The sequence below is a fragment of the Uloborus diversus genome, chromosome 1 (genome assembly GCF_026930045.1).
Source record: "Uloborus diversus isolate 005 chromosome 1, Udiv.v.3.1, whole genome shotgun sequence".
Taxonomy (NCBI): domain Eukaryota; kingdom Metazoa; phylum Arthropoda; class Arachnida; order Araneae; family Uloboridae; genus Uloborus; species Uloborus diversus.
In genome coordinates, this window is record NC_072731.1 from 269,526,523 (window position 1) to 269,548,765 (window position 22,243).

General features: G+C 35.6%; 1 protein-coding gene across 1 annotated transcript in view; it reads left to right on the plus strand.

Moving 5' to 3' along the window:
* LOC129220669 (tachykinin-like peptides receptor 86C) overlaps nucleotides 1-22,243 on the plus strand; it is a 117,021-nt gene that overhangs the window by 15,430 nt on the left and 79,348 nt on the right. Inside the window, exons 2-3 of the mRNA XM_054855102.1 lie at nucleotides 390-602; nucleotides 17,963-18,086. Of these exons, the coding sequence (XP_054711077.1) occupies nucleotides 390-602; nucleotides 17,963-18,086 (337 nt within the window). The remainder of the gene's footprint in view (nucleotides 1-389; nucleotides 603-17,962; nucleotides 18,087-22,243) is intronic.

Here is a 22,243-nt window from a genome sequence, read left to right on the forward strand (position 1 = left end):
TTTTTTCTTATTTATCTGACTTTTACTGGGAGAGTAGGCTAAAAATGGAAGTGTGAAATGTGTATGAACTATACTCGGTTTCCCCTATAAATAATACCATTCAAACTGGCCATTTTTTCAATGTAGAAGAACTTGGGCTGTCTTGGTGCATTCCATTCCGAATTTGGATGACTAGTTATTCTGAAAACAGCATTGACTTGCATTTGGGATTTTCTAAACTTCGGCTGACTGGAAAATTCATACCAACTAAAACATTTTTTAGCGCAGCGTAAAACTCTGTAAATTGGTCAATTACTACACCATACAAGTTCACTGTTATAGTTTATGCTACTATGTTCTTAAAACGGTTTTCACGAAACACAATCATGACTGAAAATATATTATTTCAGGTACATAGCAATTTTGCGGCCTCGACGACCTAGTTTGTCAAAGGGGTGGACTTATGTCACACTGTGTGCAGTGTGGCTAAATGCAGCAGCTCTATCAAGTCCATCTCTGATGTATTCGACAACTAAAGTCCTGTATGCTGACAGGGGACACCGAACCATTTGTTATATGGTTTGGCCTGATGGACCAGCTGGACATTCATATACAGATTACTTGTGAGTATATATTTTGCATCAAAATTTACTTTGAGCATAATTCAGCAAAAATAGTTTTTCTTCTCATAGTTTTCCTTCTAAAGAAAGGTAATGTGAAATACAGGTAAGCGACAAAATAATAGGGACACCTGAGAAAAAAAATCGAAAATATTTTATTAGTAACGAGTTGTGTCATTCTTTGCATGAATGACAGCTTGCAGTCGGCGTGTTCCGATTCCGATTCCGAGTCACAACTGACTTTAACTGTATTTTATGTCAAGGACTGCATACTAAGTGCCTTGCCTCTATTATTTTTTATACCGATAGATGGCAGCACCATCACCGGATCGAACAGTTAATGATAATTTAGAACTAGACCAGGAGCTAATAGCTGCGTGGTACTAGCACCACAAGAGGTATCGTTTCACTTGGAGGACATTGAGACAACGAGCATATTTAACGTCGACCAGTCCCCTTTAATGACGACGGTGGGTCTTCGACCATCGAGGTTCGAACTCAGGACCCTCCGGCCCCGAAACCGACACTCTACCGATCGGGCTACCACGGCCCTAGTCGGTGTGTTATCGACAACTAAAAGTCTTGAATAGCGGTCACCGGGATTCGCAACTATTCCTCGTGTTGGTTCGTCTTGAGCTCAGATAGTGTACGTTGGAGAGAGGCATTTTTGTCTAAGAGACTCTGAGATTCATTGGAGATTAGATCAGGTAACTGAAGCACCACGCTAGACGTTCACTTCACCATCCTGCTCATGTAACCGTGCTGGGACTCAGCAGGACTTTTGAATTTAGGGATTGCCATCTTGGAATGCAGGACATTCGCCCACATGGAGAGACTCAAGCAAAGGGATGAAAATGATTAGCGAGAGGGCTTCCATAAACGTCGGCTGAGATCATTTCCTTCAGGACACAACGAGAAACCTCAATCCACTGGAAAATGTACAGTGGTCTGGAATAACGTAAATGTTGAATCACCAGACCATATGAGGGCAGTGAGAAGCAACGGGATGTAAGTGGACATTTTCAAGTTTCGAGTAAAACAACTATAAAGATAAAGTTCGAGCTAGGCTTTCATTGATTTTTTTCCAAAATCATGTCGTACAGCAGCACCTACCAGGGCCACTAGTACCATCTCTTTCCCCAAGACAGAGGAGGGGTTCACCTACCATCTGTGTGCCGGTTATCTCCAAATTTTTAATTTTGCCACTTGCATCTCTTTGCTTCTCACTGCCTCATATGCCTTGCTCCCTTCCGGTTGTGTCCCGTTGGCGCCAGTGTCGTCTCGTACTATCATGCTGCTCCCAAACTAACGGTTTCGGAATAGCTCCTCTGCCATGAACGGGCATAATTCCCATTGAACAGTTTTCATGGATACGGGGTTCTGAAGGCGGGTACAGTCTGACCACGAAATGTATGGAATAGGCAAACGGCCAAGTTAAGACTATTCTATCGGAATGAATCTAGCAGGGGAGAAGGACAAGTAGTGTTGGGATATTAATGCACGCTTTTTATAATGTCACTGGTGCCTTGTTCATTTATTGCAGTCTCTAAGTTGAAAATGAGAGGAAACAAAAATAGTTACCATGGAAACAAAAAGAAAATAAGAAACATTTGTTAAGAAACGGAAATGTAAAAGCAAAAAGATAAGCTCAAAATTTCGTTGTGAGGAATATATCAATTGATTTTTGCGGTGAGAATATAAATCGAATATAGTTTAGATTTGAAAATCAATTGCCGTTGAACACATTGTCATTTGTACAAAACTGCGTCGGAATAATGCACCATATGAAATGAACAAACTATCACCCCTGTAAACGAATACATGCGTTCATTTCCACCTATAAACCGGATGTTTGCCTTTCCGTATTATCGGTGGTCAGACTGTAAAGATCGATTTTTTAACTTCAGAATTGCGTTACCTCTCAAAAGTTGTAGTTTGGTATCCTCAATTGAGGAAAATTCTAATGTTTGTCATAGAAAGCAAGACTTGGGCCATCTTTACCTATATTAATGTTAAGATCTAAGGAATTGACTAAATCGTCCCTATTTGTCTGTTTTAGAAGTGAATTAGGGTATACATATTTCTTTATAAATGTTTTTTTCGAAAATACAAAATTTAACCAGTTTCATCCAATAATGTTTATCAAGATTAATGGAATTCACATATTTGTCATTAAGTTAAACGGAAACGTCTGTTATAAGATTATGGGGAATGTTAGTGAAAAGATTTTCAAAATCAAAAGTATTAATGCTATGAATATCGTATTCCTTACTAAAGTTTAAAAAGTCCAGAACTTTTTGGTTGTTTAAAACTATGAAACTATTTTCTTCTGCTATTTTGGATAACATTTTCTTTCGGTTCTTCGAAAAAAAAATGTAATTGGCTTGATTATTGTAGGATTATTGTACCACTAGTAACGAACCTGAATTTTAATGGGTTTTTATGAAACTTAACAGTTATAAAAAGGAAGGGAAAGCTGAAACTGAGATGAGGCGTATTTCGAATGCAAGCATAAACAATGTATATATAAACTCTCTGCTATAATAACTAACGAAATTTTGAATAAAAGTACATGTCGAGCAGATATGCAAATGATTAGAAATGCGTATATGCCAGTGTAATAGCAGCGCAAAATGTATTGCGTAATGCCAGTAGAGGGCGTTGGACTTCGTTCTACTCGGAGTATAAACAGCTAATCTATCTTGTCTGAGTGTGCTCCAGATCATATCATCAAACTAGACTTTCCTACCGCACCAAAAATATCAGGTTAAGTGGCCTCAGCCCTTGCTTCTGTATCAGAATTAGAACCAGAACTAGAACCAGAGCATCAACTGAAACGCAGGGGTAGACATGCCATTACGCTGTCACACTGTAAAAAATTTGTGTAACGTATTCCATAAAGTCGATGGCAGCATAGTCGTCTCCATTGCTCTGGAGTAACTTACCCAATATAACTGGCGTAAGTTACGCGTCGCTTGTGGAAGGTTACACCATATTAATGTCACTATATCAGAACATTTATTGAATTTCTCTGTTAGGTTGCTCCAGAAGTTTCTGTATGCTTACAGAGAAATTGTCTGAAATGCAACAGATTAGCAAAACCTAAGCTTTCATCTTGAACGGTTGCTCATTTTTAAGTGTAAGTTGACTTCTATTTCAAGTTAACTATTCGACGGTTTAAATTATCCAAATTAATTAAATGAACATGTAATAATTTCTTTCTATGCATTCCAAATTGAAAGAATTAGAAAAAAAAAGCAGTAGGTTACGATACTTGAAATTTTGTTATTAGTGTAAAAAAAAAAGATTTTCATTCCAGAAACTGTTTTTTTTTTCTTTTACAGTTTTCGCTTCTAATGTTTCGTTTGTTCAATATTTATCAAGTTCACGTTTTTTTATAACCATTGTATATCATTCAACTTTACATCAATTTGAAATTTATTTTAACATACAAACAAAATATTTTTATAACACTAAAAGAGAAAGAAACACTCAGGACACCTGAGTGTGATCGAAAGTATAACGACACCATCTCACAGAAAGCTCGCAAAGCAAGAGTCTTTTACCGCTAGGCCACGAAGACCGGTCTTCGATTCGCTAGAAAGAGGCAACGATCTCTGTGTGGATTTGACGCATGCGCTTTCAATTCTACCTCAGCTTCTAAAGCAATTTTGATTGCAGGTGGGACTTTACACAAAACATAGCGCAAGGTTCCTCCAACAATTTGAGTTTAAAAAATAAAAAAAAAAGACTTATTTGAGAATTTGTGTAACGTTACACCTATTAATCTCGGCAACCATACACAATTGTTTTTACAGGATATCAAAGGCATCATATGAGTAGCTGTCAGAGTTAGAGAGGGAAAGAATGGATCAAAATTATGGAAGCTGGATGATCAGCTCTGCGAGTAACTCGTCAAGTAGGCAATCTGTCTTTTCTTTGAGGAGGTGTTGAGATTAGTGGATCGAAGAGATATCATTTACACGGCGACGCGCGGTCGATAGACCAGTCCGCAAGAAGATCGTCACATCATTCAAAACGCGCGAGTAAATCCAAGTGCCTCCTTGAACACTATCCAAAGAGCGGCACAGCAGTCACTACTTACTTGCGAGGCCCCTGGCAGAAGGGTATTCGGATTGCGTGTGCCACCAATGACACCCACTCACTGACGCCCCCGTTTGGAGCGTTTTCTCGCACGACGGGATTGGATGGCAACAGAACGGAACCAGGTCATCTTCAACGGCAAATCTAGATTAAATTTCAGCAGCGATGACTATCGTGTTCGTATGTGGAGGCACAGTAGGGAACGCCACAGTTCTGCTATCCGATTTACAGCTACATACCTCTCCCACAGCTGATGTGATGGTAAGGGGTGCCATTGCTTACGATGCCTTGGCACAATGACAGCCCAGCGGTATGTCCATGGTATTCGTCAGTTACATGTGTTGTCATTCATAACACAGCTCCTAGGAACCATTTTTCAACAAAACAATACTCAGCCATGCACAGAGAAGGATGTCACAAGGCTACCTCTGCCACATTACCATCCTTCCTGGCCTTTTCGATACCAAGGTTTGTCCCCAATCGAGCATATCTGGGATCATTTGGGACGGCAAGTTGGACACACTACGATTTTGGTTGAAATAGAAGTGCGTTTACAGCAGTTGTGTAACGAGATGTCTCGGAACGTCGTACGGATTTTGTATGCCACAATGTCCGCTTGCATCGCATCACGCATTCGCGCTGGAGGGGGGTCAAAACTGATCACTTAAACTTCCGTTCATTTGTAACTTTTTATGCAATAAATGATCCTTTTTTAAAACTTTCTAAACCCTTACACATGTACCAAAGTAGTACTTACATGTGTAAAATTTCGTTTCATTCTGATGACTTTTTCTTGGTATATATATATATATATATATATATATATATATATATATAACCTAAAAAAGCAGCACTAGTCCCCGAAATCTCACAAAACAAGCAATTGGTGTACTGAAACTCCAGAATATCAGCATGACATGAAATACAAACATTGAACCTTTTACGAACGAAAAATACAAATTTTATCTAAAGAAAATAGAACAATATTTAAATTACAAGAGAAACAAAATTCATACCTGAACTCAAAATAAAGAACGTACAACCATCAAATTCATGGAACAGAAAAATCAAGGAACTGACAATTGACTATCGCTAGTCCTCCACAAGCTTGCAAATGAAATGCTTCGTAACATGCTCCCGATATTGGTTTTCAGTTAGGGTAGCAGTTAAAATTCGAATCGCTGTTTTCAGATTTATTTTGTTTGTTAAAAATGTCAACAATATATCAAAGCATTTAGATATATTGATGACATTATTATTTTTAATAACAATGATTTTCACAATCTACACAAAGAAATTTACCCAAATGAACTACCGCTGAAACAAGCAAATAAGGATGAGTCAGTTAATTTCCTTGATCTCAATATTCAATTGAATAATAAGGTTCCCAGTATAGCTTTGTATGATAAACGTCAAAATAAAGTGTATTCTTTAATTCATTTTCACAGTTGTGTCAGTAGAAAAGTGTTCTAAAATATAATCATTTCACAAATTATTAGATATAAAAAAATATGCAATAATAAAACAAATCTGAAACAGCGATTCGAATTTTAACTGCTACTCTAACTGAAAACCAATATCGGGAGCATCTTACGAAGCATTTCATTTGCAAGCTTGTGGAGGACTAGCGATAGTCAATTGTCAGTTCCTTGAATTTTCTGTTCCATGAATTTGATGGTTGTACGTTCTTTATTTTGAGTTCAGGTGTGAATTTTGTTTCTCTTGTGGTTTAAATATTGTTCTATTTTCTTTATATAAATCTTGTAGCTTAAATATTGTTCTATTTTCTTTAGATAAAACTTGTATTTTTCGTTTGTAAAAGGTTCAATGTGTGTATTTCATGTCATGCTGATATTCTGGACTTTCAGTATCCCAATTGCTTGTTTTGTGAGATGTCGGGGACTAGTGCTGCTTTTTTATTGAATTTCACCAGCAGCATTCACGAAACATCTCATGGTTTTTCCCTACCCTTGGGGAGTACCCCCTGATGAGGCCCCAGGGTATTTTGGGATTTTTTTCATTTTTTCCTTCTTTTAAAAGAATTTTTCTTTCTTCTTCAATCCTTATATTGCTATCAAATGTGTTGTCTACCAGTATCATAGAGCAACCTGTGGTGCCTATTGAACTGAGTAGTGAAGTTCATTTTGGTTGAATTGTCTAGATTATAAATACAATATATGATAGTGTTTCTTTATATATATATATATATATATATTAGGGTGGTCCTTATTTTTGAAGTTGCAGATATTTTAAGCGACGCCCCCTCAATTTGTTCCATTATACAAATAAATGATGCTTGCAGAATTTTGAGTCAATCCATGAATATTAACACGTGCCCCTAGGGTCCCCAGCTTTGGGTTTCGAAGAAAAATTGCGGATTTACTCATTTTTGTATAAAAATATTCTAACGTTTTATATTTAAACTAATTCTGAACCTCAATAGCTGCTGCTACTTCCAGACTGACTATTCTCTCACTTTCATTCTGTAAAATTTGACATGTTACAGAGGGTGAATGTACATCAATGGCCTTGGGTCAAGCGTACCGCTTTTCTGCGCTTGTTCTGACCAAGCAGCAGGGGAACGTTTCCTCCCACCAAGATGGACACAAGGGATTCTAAAGGCCATTAATGAATGGCTTTAGGACATACCGTTCTTGAGTTACGCGAGATACATACACACATACATACGTACATACGGACGTCACGAGAAAACTCGTTGTAATTAACTCTGGGATCCTCAAAATGAATTCTTCGGGTGTCTACACGTTCTTAGGCATGTATCCACGTGTGGTCGGGTTAAAAAAAAACAGTACTTATTCGGGGGCGAGCAAAAGGGAAATGAAGGCCGATTTTTTAGTGAATTTTTTTTTGCGTATACAATACTTCCTTTTTCGTAAAAAATAGTAAAAAACCTTACGCGCGCTCGTCTTTTTTTTTTTTTTTTTTTTTTTGGCCTCTTTGTTTTTAAGCTCTTTTTTTTTTTTTTTTTTTGCACCCTCGAACCGTTTTTTTTTCATTTTATTTTATGTGTGCCTTCAAACGTATTCGCCTTCAGTTTTTTTGCGCCCTTGACCGTGAGCTCCTTTATTATTATTATTTTCTTGGGGGGGGGGGGGCTCTCAAACCTGAGCTCCTTTTTTTTCTTTTTTTTGCACCCTTGAACCCTTTTTTTTTCTTTTTTTTTTGTGCCATTGAATACGTGCGTCTTGGGTTTTTTTTTTCCTTTTTTTGCGCTCTTCCCTCGAACCTGTAGACATGTGTTTCTTTTTGGGCATTCTAATCTGTACGTCTTCGGGTTTTTTTTTTTCTTTTTTCTTTTGCTCCTCCCTTAAACCTTTTCGCGCCTTCTCTCTTTTTTTGCGCCCGTGAACATGTAATATAAAACATATTTCAGAGCTTCAACTTAGTTCATTTATCTTAATTGTTTGTCTTGAGAGAAAACAGAGAGGCAAAATAATAATTATACTAATTAAATGTCATTATGACTTTTTTGAAGCTGATTTTGGGTCCCAATCGCTTTCTCTCTCTCTCTCATTCTGTAGGTTGAAAAGAAAAAGTTTTTTACTAATGATACTATGCAACAAAAAAGACCTTCGTGATGCAACTCTAGAAAATTGTACAACACGCAATACTTCCAATATACTGTCGGCCCCGCTTAATCGAATATTGTTGATTCCAAGCAACATTATTCCTTTAGGCGGGGAAATTTTATTTACCTTTCTGAATTGTTTTGAAACGTAAAAATAATAAATAATAGCTTTTTAAGAGAAATATTTATGATTATAGCTAAAAAGTTTTTTAAATAAGCAAAATAAACAACAAAATAGTTTAAAAATTAGTATATATATTATGAGTATGTATGAAAGTCATAAAAAGAAACAACTTGAATAATGAAATCTTTGTTTTGGCATCTTTTTTCAGATCATTATTTTTTGAAACATTCCATAATAGGGGATAGCTTGCTCAAAGTCTTTTGGGAACATTTTTCTGACTCCATTCTTTCCCTCCTCGTCTAGAGTATCTTACATTTAACATTCAACTTATCATCGTCTACAATGTGTATATTTATTTGTGTTATTCAGTTTAATTATCGACTGCACTATTTTTCATTTATTTATTTATTTTTTGCAATGAAAGAAATTTGATAGAATATGAAAGAAATTTGATAGAATAGTGGAAACGTTTTTATGGATTATGAATGCTGTTGTTTTCGCCGCTGTCGGCGATAAATATTACTTGAATTGTTCTCACTTATTTTTATTTTCTAATTTATTCAAAAATTTTCTCAGCAAAAATATTTGCGAAAGCTGATTAGCATTATTCGATTATCCAGGGAAATTATTTGATTAATCGGGGAACTGTAACTTTGCATCTATGAGGAAATATTCGGTTCCGGAAGAGTTTATTCGTATATGCGGGGTATTCGTTTATCCGTTACCCGATTAAGCCGGACAGTATACATATATTTTTTCTCCAAGTATATTTACAACGAGAAATATATTTCCGACATAGGGCTTATAAGAGTAATTTCTATACACAGGTTTTATTCTAAAAAAATAACTGAAAATATTGTGAATTAATTTCCTGGAAAAAATTCGATTTGATCATTTTTTTAACATTCAGGGAGGGGGGGGAACCCCCATAAGTTCCTCACCGCCAATACAATTTTTCGACACCGAAAAATATGTATTATCAGTGAGAAACTTTTGCGGTTTCCCTCCCCCCCCCTCCCCGAATATTAGAAAAATGATCAAATCGATTTTTTTTTGCAGGAAATATATTCACAGTAATTTCAGTTAGTTTTTTAGCATAAAACCTGTGTATAAGAATTACTGTTATAAGCCCGATGTCGGAAATATATTTCTCGTTGTAAAAAATATATGTATACTGACCCGCTTAATCGGGTAACGGATAAACGAATACCCCGCTTATACCAATAAAACATCCAGACCAAATATTTCCTCATAGATGCAAAGTTAAAGTTCCCAGGTTAATCGAATAATTTCCCCGGATAATCGAATAATGCTAATCAGCTTTCGCAAATATTTTTGCTCAAAAAATTTTTGAATAAATTAAAAAAAAAAGTAAGAACAATTGAAGTAATATTTATCACCGACAGCGGCGAAAACAACAGCATTCATAAATACAATGTTGGTACTGATAATGTGATCTTCGCTCATTTTTTTGGATGTTCGTGTTTTCAATGCAAACATAAATATCATTAAACGGCTTTATTAGCAAAAAAAGCAGTAATTGTGCATGTGAAAAAACGGTTGTAGCAAATAGAATCCAAACTATGTGAGATTCTGCCGAAAAAAAAAGAAACATTAAAACGATATTTATTCCCACTGATTTGAACTAACGCCATTTTGATGATCAGCGGACTCTCAAACCAACCGTGCAAATGCACCTTCTATTTCGAATGCTAATCATTGTAGCAAAGTGCAATAAAAAACAGCAAAACTTTTTTTACTAAAAAAAAAAGATCATGGTTCTATGTTTTGATATTAGCCTGCGTGATATCTTTAAAAATTATTCGTAAAACATGGAGTTTGATAGAATAAGAAGGGTTTCGCGTAGTGATTGAAACAAACAGGCTAAAGAAATAATAAATGAGATTGAAAGGAAGTGGTTTTTATTTTTTAAAATTGATACAATTTCCCACAGCAGGCTGCTTTAACCGTTACGGCTTGGATGTCAGCACATGTTTTCTTTTAAATCGAACAGTCAGAATTCAAAACCAAAACCAGTTGAACTGAGTCCGTTTTTCAACTGTAAATTTTTTAAACGTAGACAAAATGCAATTCGTTGTTTATTTCTCCCCGAAAGCAAAAGAGAAGAAAAATATTTCTTTCTTATGAAGTTGGTAGTAATTATAATGTTTTATTTCGTATTCTAATAAATAGGTAAAGGTTTACAGGGTGAAACGCGTAATTTCAATTTAGGATATTATTATTCATTTGTACAAGAAGTCGAACACTGCTATTAGAAACTGCATTTCAGCACACAAAGAAAAAGTTTTTCTGCACAAAAATGTTTCTCTTGAGGTCGAAATTTTTAAATCTAATACTTTGTTTAATGCTTACACTATGCTTAGTTTTCTGAACGGAGTAAAGGCTTAAAAAAAGATAGAACACCCTTCGATTACTAGCCCCCTTATCAAATAACTGTAGTCTGCATAAAGGAGTCGAAACACCAAGGAGCGTTTATGTCGCATTTTATTATTTATTGCCTTACGTGTGTTCTCTATTGAATGTTATGCGTAAATGTAATGCGTGATATCAATCTAAATTAACTATAATGGCTAACAGCCCCTAAAAGTTCGGCCTAAAAGTTCAGCTAGTTTATAGCCGAACAACTCAGTCCAGTGCTTTTGTGCTTCATTAAAAAAAAAAATTGTGTGTGGTTTTTTTTTTTTTTGGCGGAAAAAACTAGAAAATTGGATTAGAAATTTGCTGGAAAAAATATCTGCAGAAAAACTACAGGCTGCATCATTACTGCAAAAAATTTTGTGTAACCTTACTCCATAAAATCAATAGTACGTAGCACAGCCGTCTCCACTGCGCTTGAGTGATTTAACTGATATAACCGGTGTAAAGTTACACATCGCTTTATGGAAGGTTACACCATGGTAACGTAACTATAACGTAACGTCTCACTAATTTCTACGAAACGGTTACACCGAATTTTCTGGAGCATCTTCTCGAAAATTGATTAGGTTTGCTGAATTGATCAAAACCGTCCTTAGCTCCTAAGAACGCAACAGAAACATCAATGTAACCGTGGTTAATGCTGCAGCAATCCAGAGACATATTTGCTTTCATTGGCAGCTTAGTCACCCTAGATGAGCCGTATCCGTCCGAACTACAGCCGAACTTATTAAACACGCTCAATCAATCTTTAAACCGGTAACTAAAAACTATTTTCCACGACCGTGAAAAGTCTGTTTGAGTGCAACTTGTAGCAATTCAGGAAACTGTTTGCAACGATAACTTGATTGGTCGCAACGCAAAGAACTTAGTGCTTAGCCACAAAAGTTGATTTTCGTTTCGCTGAAGAGTATACCAGCTCTGATGCTGATCTCTACACATGCGCTTTCAATTCCTCTGACTGCTGGTGGGAACCATAGTGCAAGGTTCCTCCAACAATTTCAACTTGAAACAATGATACTACACACTCCACAATTAGTGTAACGTTACATCTATTAATTTTGGTAACCTTACACAATTTTTTACACTGAGGGTTTTGCAACAGCAAGGAGCGTTCCTGAAAAATGGATTTTTAGATAATAGGTCTGTTTTTCGTCATTAGCCGGCATGATAACCTTTGAAATGAGAGGAAATTTCATCGAGAAGAAAGAGAGATATCACGTACCGAGAAAAACTGTCCACAGAAATAATGTGTAAGATTAGATATTGAAGACATTTTTTTTTTTCATTTCTGAAAATTATTGAATTTGACATTGCAGGCTGCTTGAACCGTTATGGCTTAGATGGCAGCACGTGTTGATCATTTAACCGTACGGTTAAAATGCAAAATCAGTTAAACTATGTGCGTTTTTTAAGCGTAGCTCTTCGAATGTAGTCAAAATGTGACTGGCTATTTATTTTTTGCCGCAAGAAGAGTTTTTTTTTTTTTTTTTTTTTTAAATGATATTTTACTCATTAAGTTGATCGCAATTTTTATGCTTTCCTTCGTAGTTTCATCAACATCCATTGTTTAATATTATAAAAAGCGCAAGTTCAATCTGAGGTAGTCATTTTTATTGATGGAATGGGGGGTCAAAAATTGTCATTTGAAAAATCTGCATTTCGGTATACGAAAAAAAATGTATATGTTTTTGTTTGTACGAAAAATTATTCTCTAGCGGTCTGAAATCTCAAACCTAATACTTCTATTTTTGTTTACATTATGAATTAGTTTTCTGAGCGGAAGCATGAAAGGCAAAAAGAAAAAGAAATCAATTAGAATTACAGTCAATTTATAGACTTCACCAAAGAGCGTTCCATCCTCATTTATTTTATTGCCTCACTTGTGCTATTTATTGTCATTAAGTGTTCATGTAATGAATTATTTTGTCTATTTTTTTGATGCAGATTGTCCGGGCTGGGCCCGAACACTCATTTTTCTGGTTGCCAGTCGAACACTCGGCCGATCGACCTATTCAGCTCGGTCGGTCACATAGGAAGTTACATTTATAAATATAATCGAAAATCTCAGTCTGTTGCTTTAAAACATGTTTTTTAACAGAAAAAAATAATTTTTGGACCATTGGTTTATTTTTCGTCATTAGCCATCATGATAAGCTTTAAAATGAGGGGTGAAACAAAGAAAGCGATCAAAAATTGAGGTAGATCTCGCTTGGGAACAAAAAAGAGGCTACAGAAATGATATTTAATGATTATCTAGCTTTCAATCATAACTTTGAGTGTTGGAACATGCATATTTTTCTTATGGGAAAGTTTGGCTTGAAATGACTTGAACCGCACTTTTCTCCGTTTGTGGTATCATTTTCTTAGAAATTTCAAAAACTACAGGAATTATTAAATTGCTCTTTCTGTTATTTTGTCCTTTCGAGTGCATCATAAAAAGTGCTTGACATTTTTAAAGAAAATCTGTTCTTTTATTCTTTTTAGTGTAAATGTATTTCGGAAATAGAATAATTTTACCCTCACGTTTTTAAGAAAAATGCTCGCTACTAAAAGGGAAAAAACCTATATACGTCTCTAAATCTTTAAGCAGTTGGCACGAAAATTTAATCCTTCTTCCTCTCTAGGCTTTATGCTTGCTAATTTCATGCTTGCTTCAGAGCAGCCTTGATTCAAAATTTTCAAAATGATTGATTTTAACATCAGTGTTAAAAGGCAACAAAATTTGTAAAAATGGGTTTTATATTTAAACATTTAGTGGAGAAATTACATGAAATTTGCTGTTTTCCATCTTAACTGAAATAATTATTTTATTTTAGAATTTCAATTTTTCAGCGCTAAGTTGTACCTTAAAATTAAGCAAATCATTTAGTGAAATCCCGAAACCTCTAAGTGGTCCTAGTTGCAAAGATATAAGCAAAACCAGGCCTCAGAATTCTCTGAGATCATCAGGCCAAGTATAGTAAAAGTGTTTAAAAAGACGTGTCTGGTAAAAAAAAATATACTAAATGAACTGAAATATGTAAAAAAAAAAAAAAAAAAAAAACAATTTGAAGTGAATTTTCGTGTAGTTCGAAAGAAACCGTTTCGTAATCTGAGTAGCCAATTAATATTCGTCAATCAAATTTGATCTGCTTCCATATTGCTGGGCATTATCAGCAATGCACATTTCCAACGCTTTTTTTTTTTTTTGTTCTCAAGAAGCAGTATAAAATTGAATGCAAAATAAACCTAATATTTATTCTTTCTTAAGTTTTAGTAGTTTAAAAAAAAAAAAAAAACTCTTAAAAGTGTTACATTACTTTATGTATTTATCTCTGTACTTTTTTGAAAATCCCTCTTCATATAAAAACGCTGTACGAAAAGGTGATTTCTAGGAAAAAGTTATAAAGCTCACTATGTCTCGTGGAAAAGGTCTGCGGACTGATTTCTAGTTGATAAGGATATAATGTGAATATTTATCGTTTGAAATAGTTAAAATTGCGAAATAAAACGCAAATGCGTATATTGACAAGGAACGATAACATAAAAAATTTTAAAAAACCCCGACTGAGTTGCAACTGTAGAATCAAGAGGGAAAATTGAAAATCCTTTTAAAAGCATTAAAAATCAAAGTCAAGTATTTTATTTGCTATTAAATAGAAACTGGCAACAGATAAAAATTTTAAATCATTGCTTTTAATTTCCTTGTTGGCCAGCAATTAATTCGGTTATCAATGGCGTGAATGAAGTCTTACCCGTTATTAAAATTTGCTTTAAAAAACGTCATAATTCGAATTTTTTGAAAGATGGAAGTTCCAAACACATTTTATCAGACGCGGACAAAAATTCGTTTTATTTTGGTATTAAATTAAAAATTTTTAACTATGTTTTCACTAAGGCGAAAAACCTTTTAGAGGTTTCTAATTAATATCTTCGTTAGTTAATGTCATCCAAAGACGCAATCTAGCTAAGAACACTCTCGATCAACTCCCTCCTCTCGAAAAAAAACTTAAAAAAAAAAAAAAAACTGTCCATCCTTTTTGGCGCAAAGTGCCACAGATAGATACACACACACACACACACGTCCAACTTATAACCCCTTCCTTTGTGCATCGGGGATAAATAATACCCCCCACTGCAGACACGTGTTTCTACGTTACAAGGAACGCCTTTATCAATGCAAAAATTTGATCTTATGGATGAATAGATATCCGATAAATCTGAGCAAAACCCTTTGGAACGGCCGGAGTCGAATCTTTTGCCGGATCGTGTGTATCTCATTCATGAGAGTCATATTCAACCATGAAATTTTTGCATTGATAAAGGCGTTCCTTGTAGCCGAATTTCTTGTCTGCAGTGTTCCTGCACATTTGTGCTTTTTAACGCTGTATTAGTTTACCTTTATTTTTATTCACGAAGGTATTATTTCCTTCATATTATAAAATTGGCTAAATAGCATTATAGCACTGGGGTGCCCGTCTAGGGAGGGTCATGGCTCAGACGACGCCATTAAAAATTTTCTTTCTATAGAAGCTTTTTGTCTTGGGGGCAGGGGGTCATGGCGATATTTAGGGGGTGGGGGCGCCCTTAATCTCAAGGGGGGTTGTATAACGGGAGCTCAGATTATAAGCAAATGCGTATGCACTTGAATAATTGCAAATTGCCTATCTCTACTCCTATATCAGTGATTCAACTGATTCATGTGCTTAAGGAAACAAGACTTTACTCCAGTGAGTGTTTTGTGTTTTTCTCGTGAAATTTTACAAAAATTAATGTGGAACTTAGAATTGGATGGGAGGAATGTCCATTCCTCTGAATGTTTCCGGCTGGGCAAATTGATTTGAGAAGGTAATTCAATAAATGATTAATTTATTTTTCGAAGATACTCTAACAATTGCTTTACAACAACAGAAGGGGTATAAGCACGTTTAGGAACAAATAACAGGCGTGTTTAACGTTTATCAAAAGCCTAGAACATTGTGACTGCAAAAAAACCCTACAGAGTGCAGAGTTACATAATAAGTACGAAACAATGAAAAAGTATGCTTTGGTTTTTCCAGTAACTAAAATAAGATATTTTGATTTCGGATGTTTAGTTCTGATGCAAATTAGTATGCTAATTAACTAATATGTTCAAGTTTGCTGATCGTTTAATTTAGTACTAACACAGCTGTGAAAATTAATTAATGCATATACTTTATGATCAAAATCAGAACGTTTATCAGACAAAGCAACACTGGCGCCATATTTACGTATTACTAGTTGAATGTTAAGATCCATTAAATTAACTGAATTGTTGCTATTGGCTTGTTTCAGCGGAAGTTCCTTTGGAGTTGATTTCTTCATATAAGTTGTGAAAATATGTGTTGTTGATAATTATAATGCCATCTACCTCTCTGAGAGTTTCGATACTCTTGTTTGTTTAAAAAAAAAAACATTCGAAATAATGCAAGACGATATTAGCAAATGCACTAGAAAGAGATGCACCCATTAGGATTCCGTTGATCTGTCTGTAGAAATTTGAACCATTGTGTAAATAATTTTCGAAAACACGAAACTTAACTAGGTTTATCCAAGAGTGTTTATCAAGAACAATGGAATTTCCGTATTTGTCAAAAATCCTGACTGAAATGTCGATTATGAGCATATGGGGAGTGTTAGTGAAAAGATTTTCAAAATTTCAAAATTATTAATGCTATGAATATCGTATTTAACACTGTTTAAGAAGTCCAGACTTTTTTGGTTGTTCAAAATTATGAAACTACTTTCTTCTGCTATTTCAATTAAGATATTTTTAAGTTCTTCGAAGAAAAAAAAATGCGTCCAGCTCGATTGTTGTAGCAGGGACGAAACTTCCACTATTAACGATTCTGAATTTTAATGTACTTTTATGAAATTTAACAGTTATAAAAAGGAAGGGAAAATCTGAATTGAGATGACGCGTATTTAGAATTTTGTCGAATGCATGTATTCTTTTCTTTAGACTGGACTCTCCTTCATTAACCTTCATTTATGTGTTGACATTAAAATAGCATACGTTAATAAAAAATGTTTGCACATGACGGCAAAACTGCTAGCCTATCAACTGTAGTTATAACAACACTGTTTTTCAGATTCTCTATACTTTTTAAAGTTTTTTTTTTTATCAATTTTGTTATTATTCTGATCATCATAAAAATTATAACAATATCTGAATTCATCGAAAATATTCTTTTTCTATTCTAGAAAGCCTTCAATGGGCCAATTGTATTTGTAAGAAAACAATAGGCTGAAAATATCCAATTATTTACAGAACAAGTTTCGGATCGTTCTTTTATTTATGTAGCTTTGCGGACGAAACTTTGAACCCTTTTTTATCAAACTTTTTAAAGACGCATCTTGAAGTACTCCCTAATCTCCTGTACTAATTTGGGAATAATTCAAGAATCATCCTTAAAAAAGTTTGGTGGAAATTTTTTTTCAAAGTTTCGTCCGTAAAGCTACCTAAATAAAAGAACAAATCACTTTATGATATACGTGGTATCTAGGTATAGTAAATCGAGCATGTGCTACCGAATGGTGTAACATTAACTTCATTTAAGACTTTGGTGTCATGTTTTACGCGGAAGATTTTTATTTCTCTTTCCGTCCAAATTTCGTGACGTCACAGGAACACAAATCCGACAGTCTACGTGAAATCACGAAAACCAAATGCACGTTTTAGCCGTTCTATTTTTCATATGTATGTCAATGTACTAAATAGATAACTGTCAAACTTTTTAATTCACCTTTTTTCCCTATCTTGTTGAGTTTCTGAGATACGAGAGTTAACTCTGCAGTTTCCACCAGGTGGCGCTGTGAGCAGTCTCAATTTGTCCGACTTACTATACCTAGTACATAGACACCACGTTTATAAAGATAGCAGCAACCGTCCAAAAATTAGGCGGGTGACAAGGGACTTTAATGGGCGCCTTATACAGTACATGTAATTTTATTCGAGTGCAGTTAATAAAAATTTGTGTACAGTTAAAAAGCGCAAGAAAAATGAATTTATCTTCATAGAACATAAAAATGTTGTTTTAAGGGCAAAAAGATTAGGAAATACATTTTGTAGAGTTTTAAAGAAGTGAATTTTCTTTCTCTTAACAGGTATCAGATTGTCTTTTCGATGGCCACGTATGTGGTTCCTCTGAGTTCAATGGCCATTACTTGTATCTGGGTTGGCTGCGTCCGTGAGACTTTAGGAAACTCCGGCACTCACTCTGAACAGAAGGTAAGTTTGTTTTAATACTACTAACTCTAAAATTTCTTCTTCTGAATCGACCGAGTAGATCGTCTAATAGTTTGTATACTGCGTCAGATAGAAATGAACACATTCGATTTAGTTTGTTTAGTTCAATTTGATAGAGACGCAAACTCACTCTAGATTAAAGACGTTCATACCGGAAGTTACGACGCATCAAAGTAACAGATCTACTCTTTGCGATGCAAGTTAGTCTAGTACTGCAAAAGAATCTAAAAACAAGACTTTCGGTCTTGATTTGGTTGGGAATATCTTACACGGGACGGGCTCTTTCCATTTGGAGAAAAAGAAAGGTTCGTACGTATGTCGAGGGCACTGAAAAGGATGGTAGGGGTCTAACATCCGTCGCTTTCCTGTTTTTGACTTAATGCGATTGAAATATTGCAGATTTAAATGGCTTAAGTTACGTGAGCTAAAGCATTGGTTTCCTAGGAGCGAATCACCGACCTTCGGCGTCGCTTATCGCCGAGAGGAAAACTTGATTCTTCTGCGCATGTGGGCCCGAGCTAAATCGACGTCGTGAGTGGGCACGTCGGAATCACTTGGCTTGGATTTCAGCGTCACGCCGAGTAGCGACGCCAAAGCTCGCTGATTTCGCTTCTAGGAAACCAGAGCTTAACATAAACTAGCTCCATAGTAGCGGAGCAGATATTTATTTAACGACACTGCGCCTGTTAGTCTATCAGCTAGACCGAAAAATAGCGTCATTTCTGGGATAAAGCTGCGTGAGGTGTCATTTTCTTCTTTTTTTGCGTAAATTACGAATATGCAAAGGCGGAAATTGAAATCGGTAGCTTTTGTACAGTAATTGCCGAAAAAAGCATCAAAAACATCAATTTTTTTAGCTTCGACTTTTTGTCAATTAGAGTGACTTTTAGCTGAAAAAATCCAAATGAAAGTTAGTAAGTCCTTAATTATATACTGGGGGCTCTGCTTTCAGTTCGATTTGCTCGCTAACCCCGTTCTCCGCTACCGGCGGTGGCTCAATGCCGCCTGCATCGGGTGACAATATCTAGCGGAAAAAAAAAAACTGACTTGTTGCATTTAATAAATGAAAAAGAGGAAAACATTTTTCAAAAGTTATTCAAAATAATTTTTAACTATACTTGGCGCAAACCTAATCTGGTAGCATTGTGAAGCCTGTGCTGATCCCAATGTCAACATCATGACACTACCAAGTTAGTTTTGTTGAGTTTTAAAAAGATGCAATGTTAAAGAAGAAGACTATTTAAGATTCGCTTTCTTTAAATTGGCTTAAGAATCGTTGTCGTCGTCATTCCCAATCGCCTCACAATATCCAAGTTGCTATAAAGTCGTGACTATCTGCATCAAGTTCTTGTTTGTCACGTAAGCAGTTGCAGATGGTTGCAGATGTTCATGGCAGGTTGACATCCGAGCACGGACATACTCCATGTTGGCAAACTTTGCATTTGTTGAACGATATCATTTCAATGATTTCCTCGGGTGAGGGTCGACTCCCAAGCCAAGTTATAACAATTTTATCGTTTTCAGCATTCCAACTATGTTCGTTTAACGTTGAAACAAACTGATATTGAACCGGAATTTTACTCCATACTGCAGCCTGGTCGTTGGCTTTCTTGACTTAGAGACTCAATGTAGATTTACAAGGAGGCAAGAGCTCAGGAAAAACATGCCTCCTTTAGAGCAGTACCAATCATACCTCAGCTTGTTTAAGTCTCCAGTTTTTGAACCGCCGTACATTTCACATATAAAGCGTTCAAGGCTTGCATTAAAAAGCTCACTTACGGTCCATTCATCACCAAGGTTTTTAAAGGCTTCAATATAAAATAATGCGGTGACCATTATTTTGAATAGTCCATTTTTTTGTATTTTCCATAAAACGCCGAAAGGCTGTCACAACCTTTGAAGGTGTGAAGTCCAAGTATGACTTCCATCAGATCAACACTGGTGCAGCCACCTGGTAGCTTAGCTGTTTCTGGTAACGTTCTGAAGGAAGATCATCCGATCTTGCTTTCCCATTCGAACATAAACTTTGCAGTTTAGTTTATGAATGAACGCCATCAGAATGAGAAGGACATCCGTGTCATCCGAATGAACAACTATGCTGCAAGGCTGATGCTCTAACCAACATTTGAGGCATGTATTGCTGTTCTTGTGTCAGCCTCTTCGAGGGCGCAAGCTAGTTCCATGCATTCACTAGTTCCATTTGATGTTATTTTCCAGCATTTCTCATCATTAGCAAAAAATAATTGTCTTTCCTGTAATTGACACTGGTATGCAGGTGTTTCGCACAAATCCAACAGGAACTGAATAAAGTAGTTTTATTGGAGCTCACTGTAAGAAACTGTAGCCAAGACCTAACTTTGAAGCCTCTTTTGATGTTTACATACAATGCTAGAATCGTATCATTTTGACGATGAGCTAGCTCAAAATCTTTTGTACTTATCAAAAACTATATCAAATCTTTTCCCACGACCATCAATTATCTTTTGGAAGATGATTTCGCCAATTTCGCTGAATGTCAGACCGTTAGGGATTTTAACTTTTCAGGGCAAGGACATTCATTAAAAAAAAAAAAAGGCGCTGTATTTTGTGGATACTCGAGTTCAACGAGAACATTCTTTTCTACAACGTACAGCAATTGACTCTTAACCGTCTTCTAGTGGTAACAAGGAGTATGTCCATTCTCGGATGTCAACCTGCCATGTACTGACATCTGCGGCTGCTTATGTGCCAAACAAGAATATGATGCAGATAGTCACGTCTTTATAATTACTGGATATTGTGAGGAGATTGGGAGTGATGACGACAACGATTTTTAAGCCAATTAAAATAAGATAATCTTAAATATTCTTCTTTAACATTGCATCTTTATAAAACTCAATATAAGTATAGTTCGGGAAAACCGAAACTGGCAGTGTCATAATTTTGAGATTAGGATCAGCGTAGCCTTTACAAAGCTACCCGGTTATGTTTGCCCCAAGTATAGTTAAATCCTCATTTAGCATACTATTTAGAATAATTTTAAAAAAATGTTTTCCTCTTTTTTGCTTACTAAATGCAACAAGTCAGTTTTTTTCTCTAAAAACTAACCACCCCCTGCAGGCGGCGTTGAGCCGTAGTTACCTAACGTGGGTTAGTGAGCAAATCGAGCAGAGGGCGAAGCCCCCCTTATGTAATTACTTGCTGACTAACTTATTACATATATTAAATGCAACAAGTCAGTTTTTTTTCGCTAGAACTTGCCACCCGCTGCAGGCGGCATTGAACCACCGCCGGTAACGGGGCTTAGCGAGCAAATCGAGCAAAGGACGGAGCCCCCAGCACATAATTAAAGACTGACTAACTTTCATTTGTTTTTTTTTTCTTGTAAAAGTCACTGTATTTGACAAAAAAACCGAAACTTCAAAAATTGACGATTTTGATGCTTTTTTTTTTTGGCAATTACTGTAAAAAAGCTACCGATTTCGATTTTCGCCTTAGCATATTCGTAATCTACGCAAAAAACTGAAAAAAACGACACCTCACACAGCTTTATCGCAGAAATGACGCTATTTGTCGAAATTTGGTTGCTAGCTGATAGACTACGTGAGGCTGATACGTAGGGCCGTTTTTTTTTTTTTTTTGGTCAACGTCGAATGCTGTTTGGTCAATTAAAAAAGCATGTTTAGTGACGATGTAACACAAATTTCGAACTGAATATTCAGAATTTGATTTCTGATAAACGTATGCATCGCATTTAATAAATTAAACTTCCAAGTATAGATAACAATTACTGATTTGAAGTGTTTTTCTTTTACATATGATTCCATGTTAGTAAAAAAGAAAAAAAAAAAGAAATATTTTGAAGTTTTTTATCAGTTCTAGTCTACAATAATCATATAAACGTGCGGCACGGCTTTCAGATACAAAAAAAAAAAAAAAAACTGAGCACCATTAAAATACAGTGAAATCCAGTTACATCGAAATACATTTTTAGTCCCAATTTAATTCCCCTCAATACATGGTTTAAACTCTATACAATAGCATTCTCGATATTCCGAATACAATTTGAGTTCCTTTGAATAACCTTGTTACAGGACTTTACTGTATACGATTACTTGTTGTACCTACAAGGCTAGGTTTAACCAAAAAAAAAAAAAAAA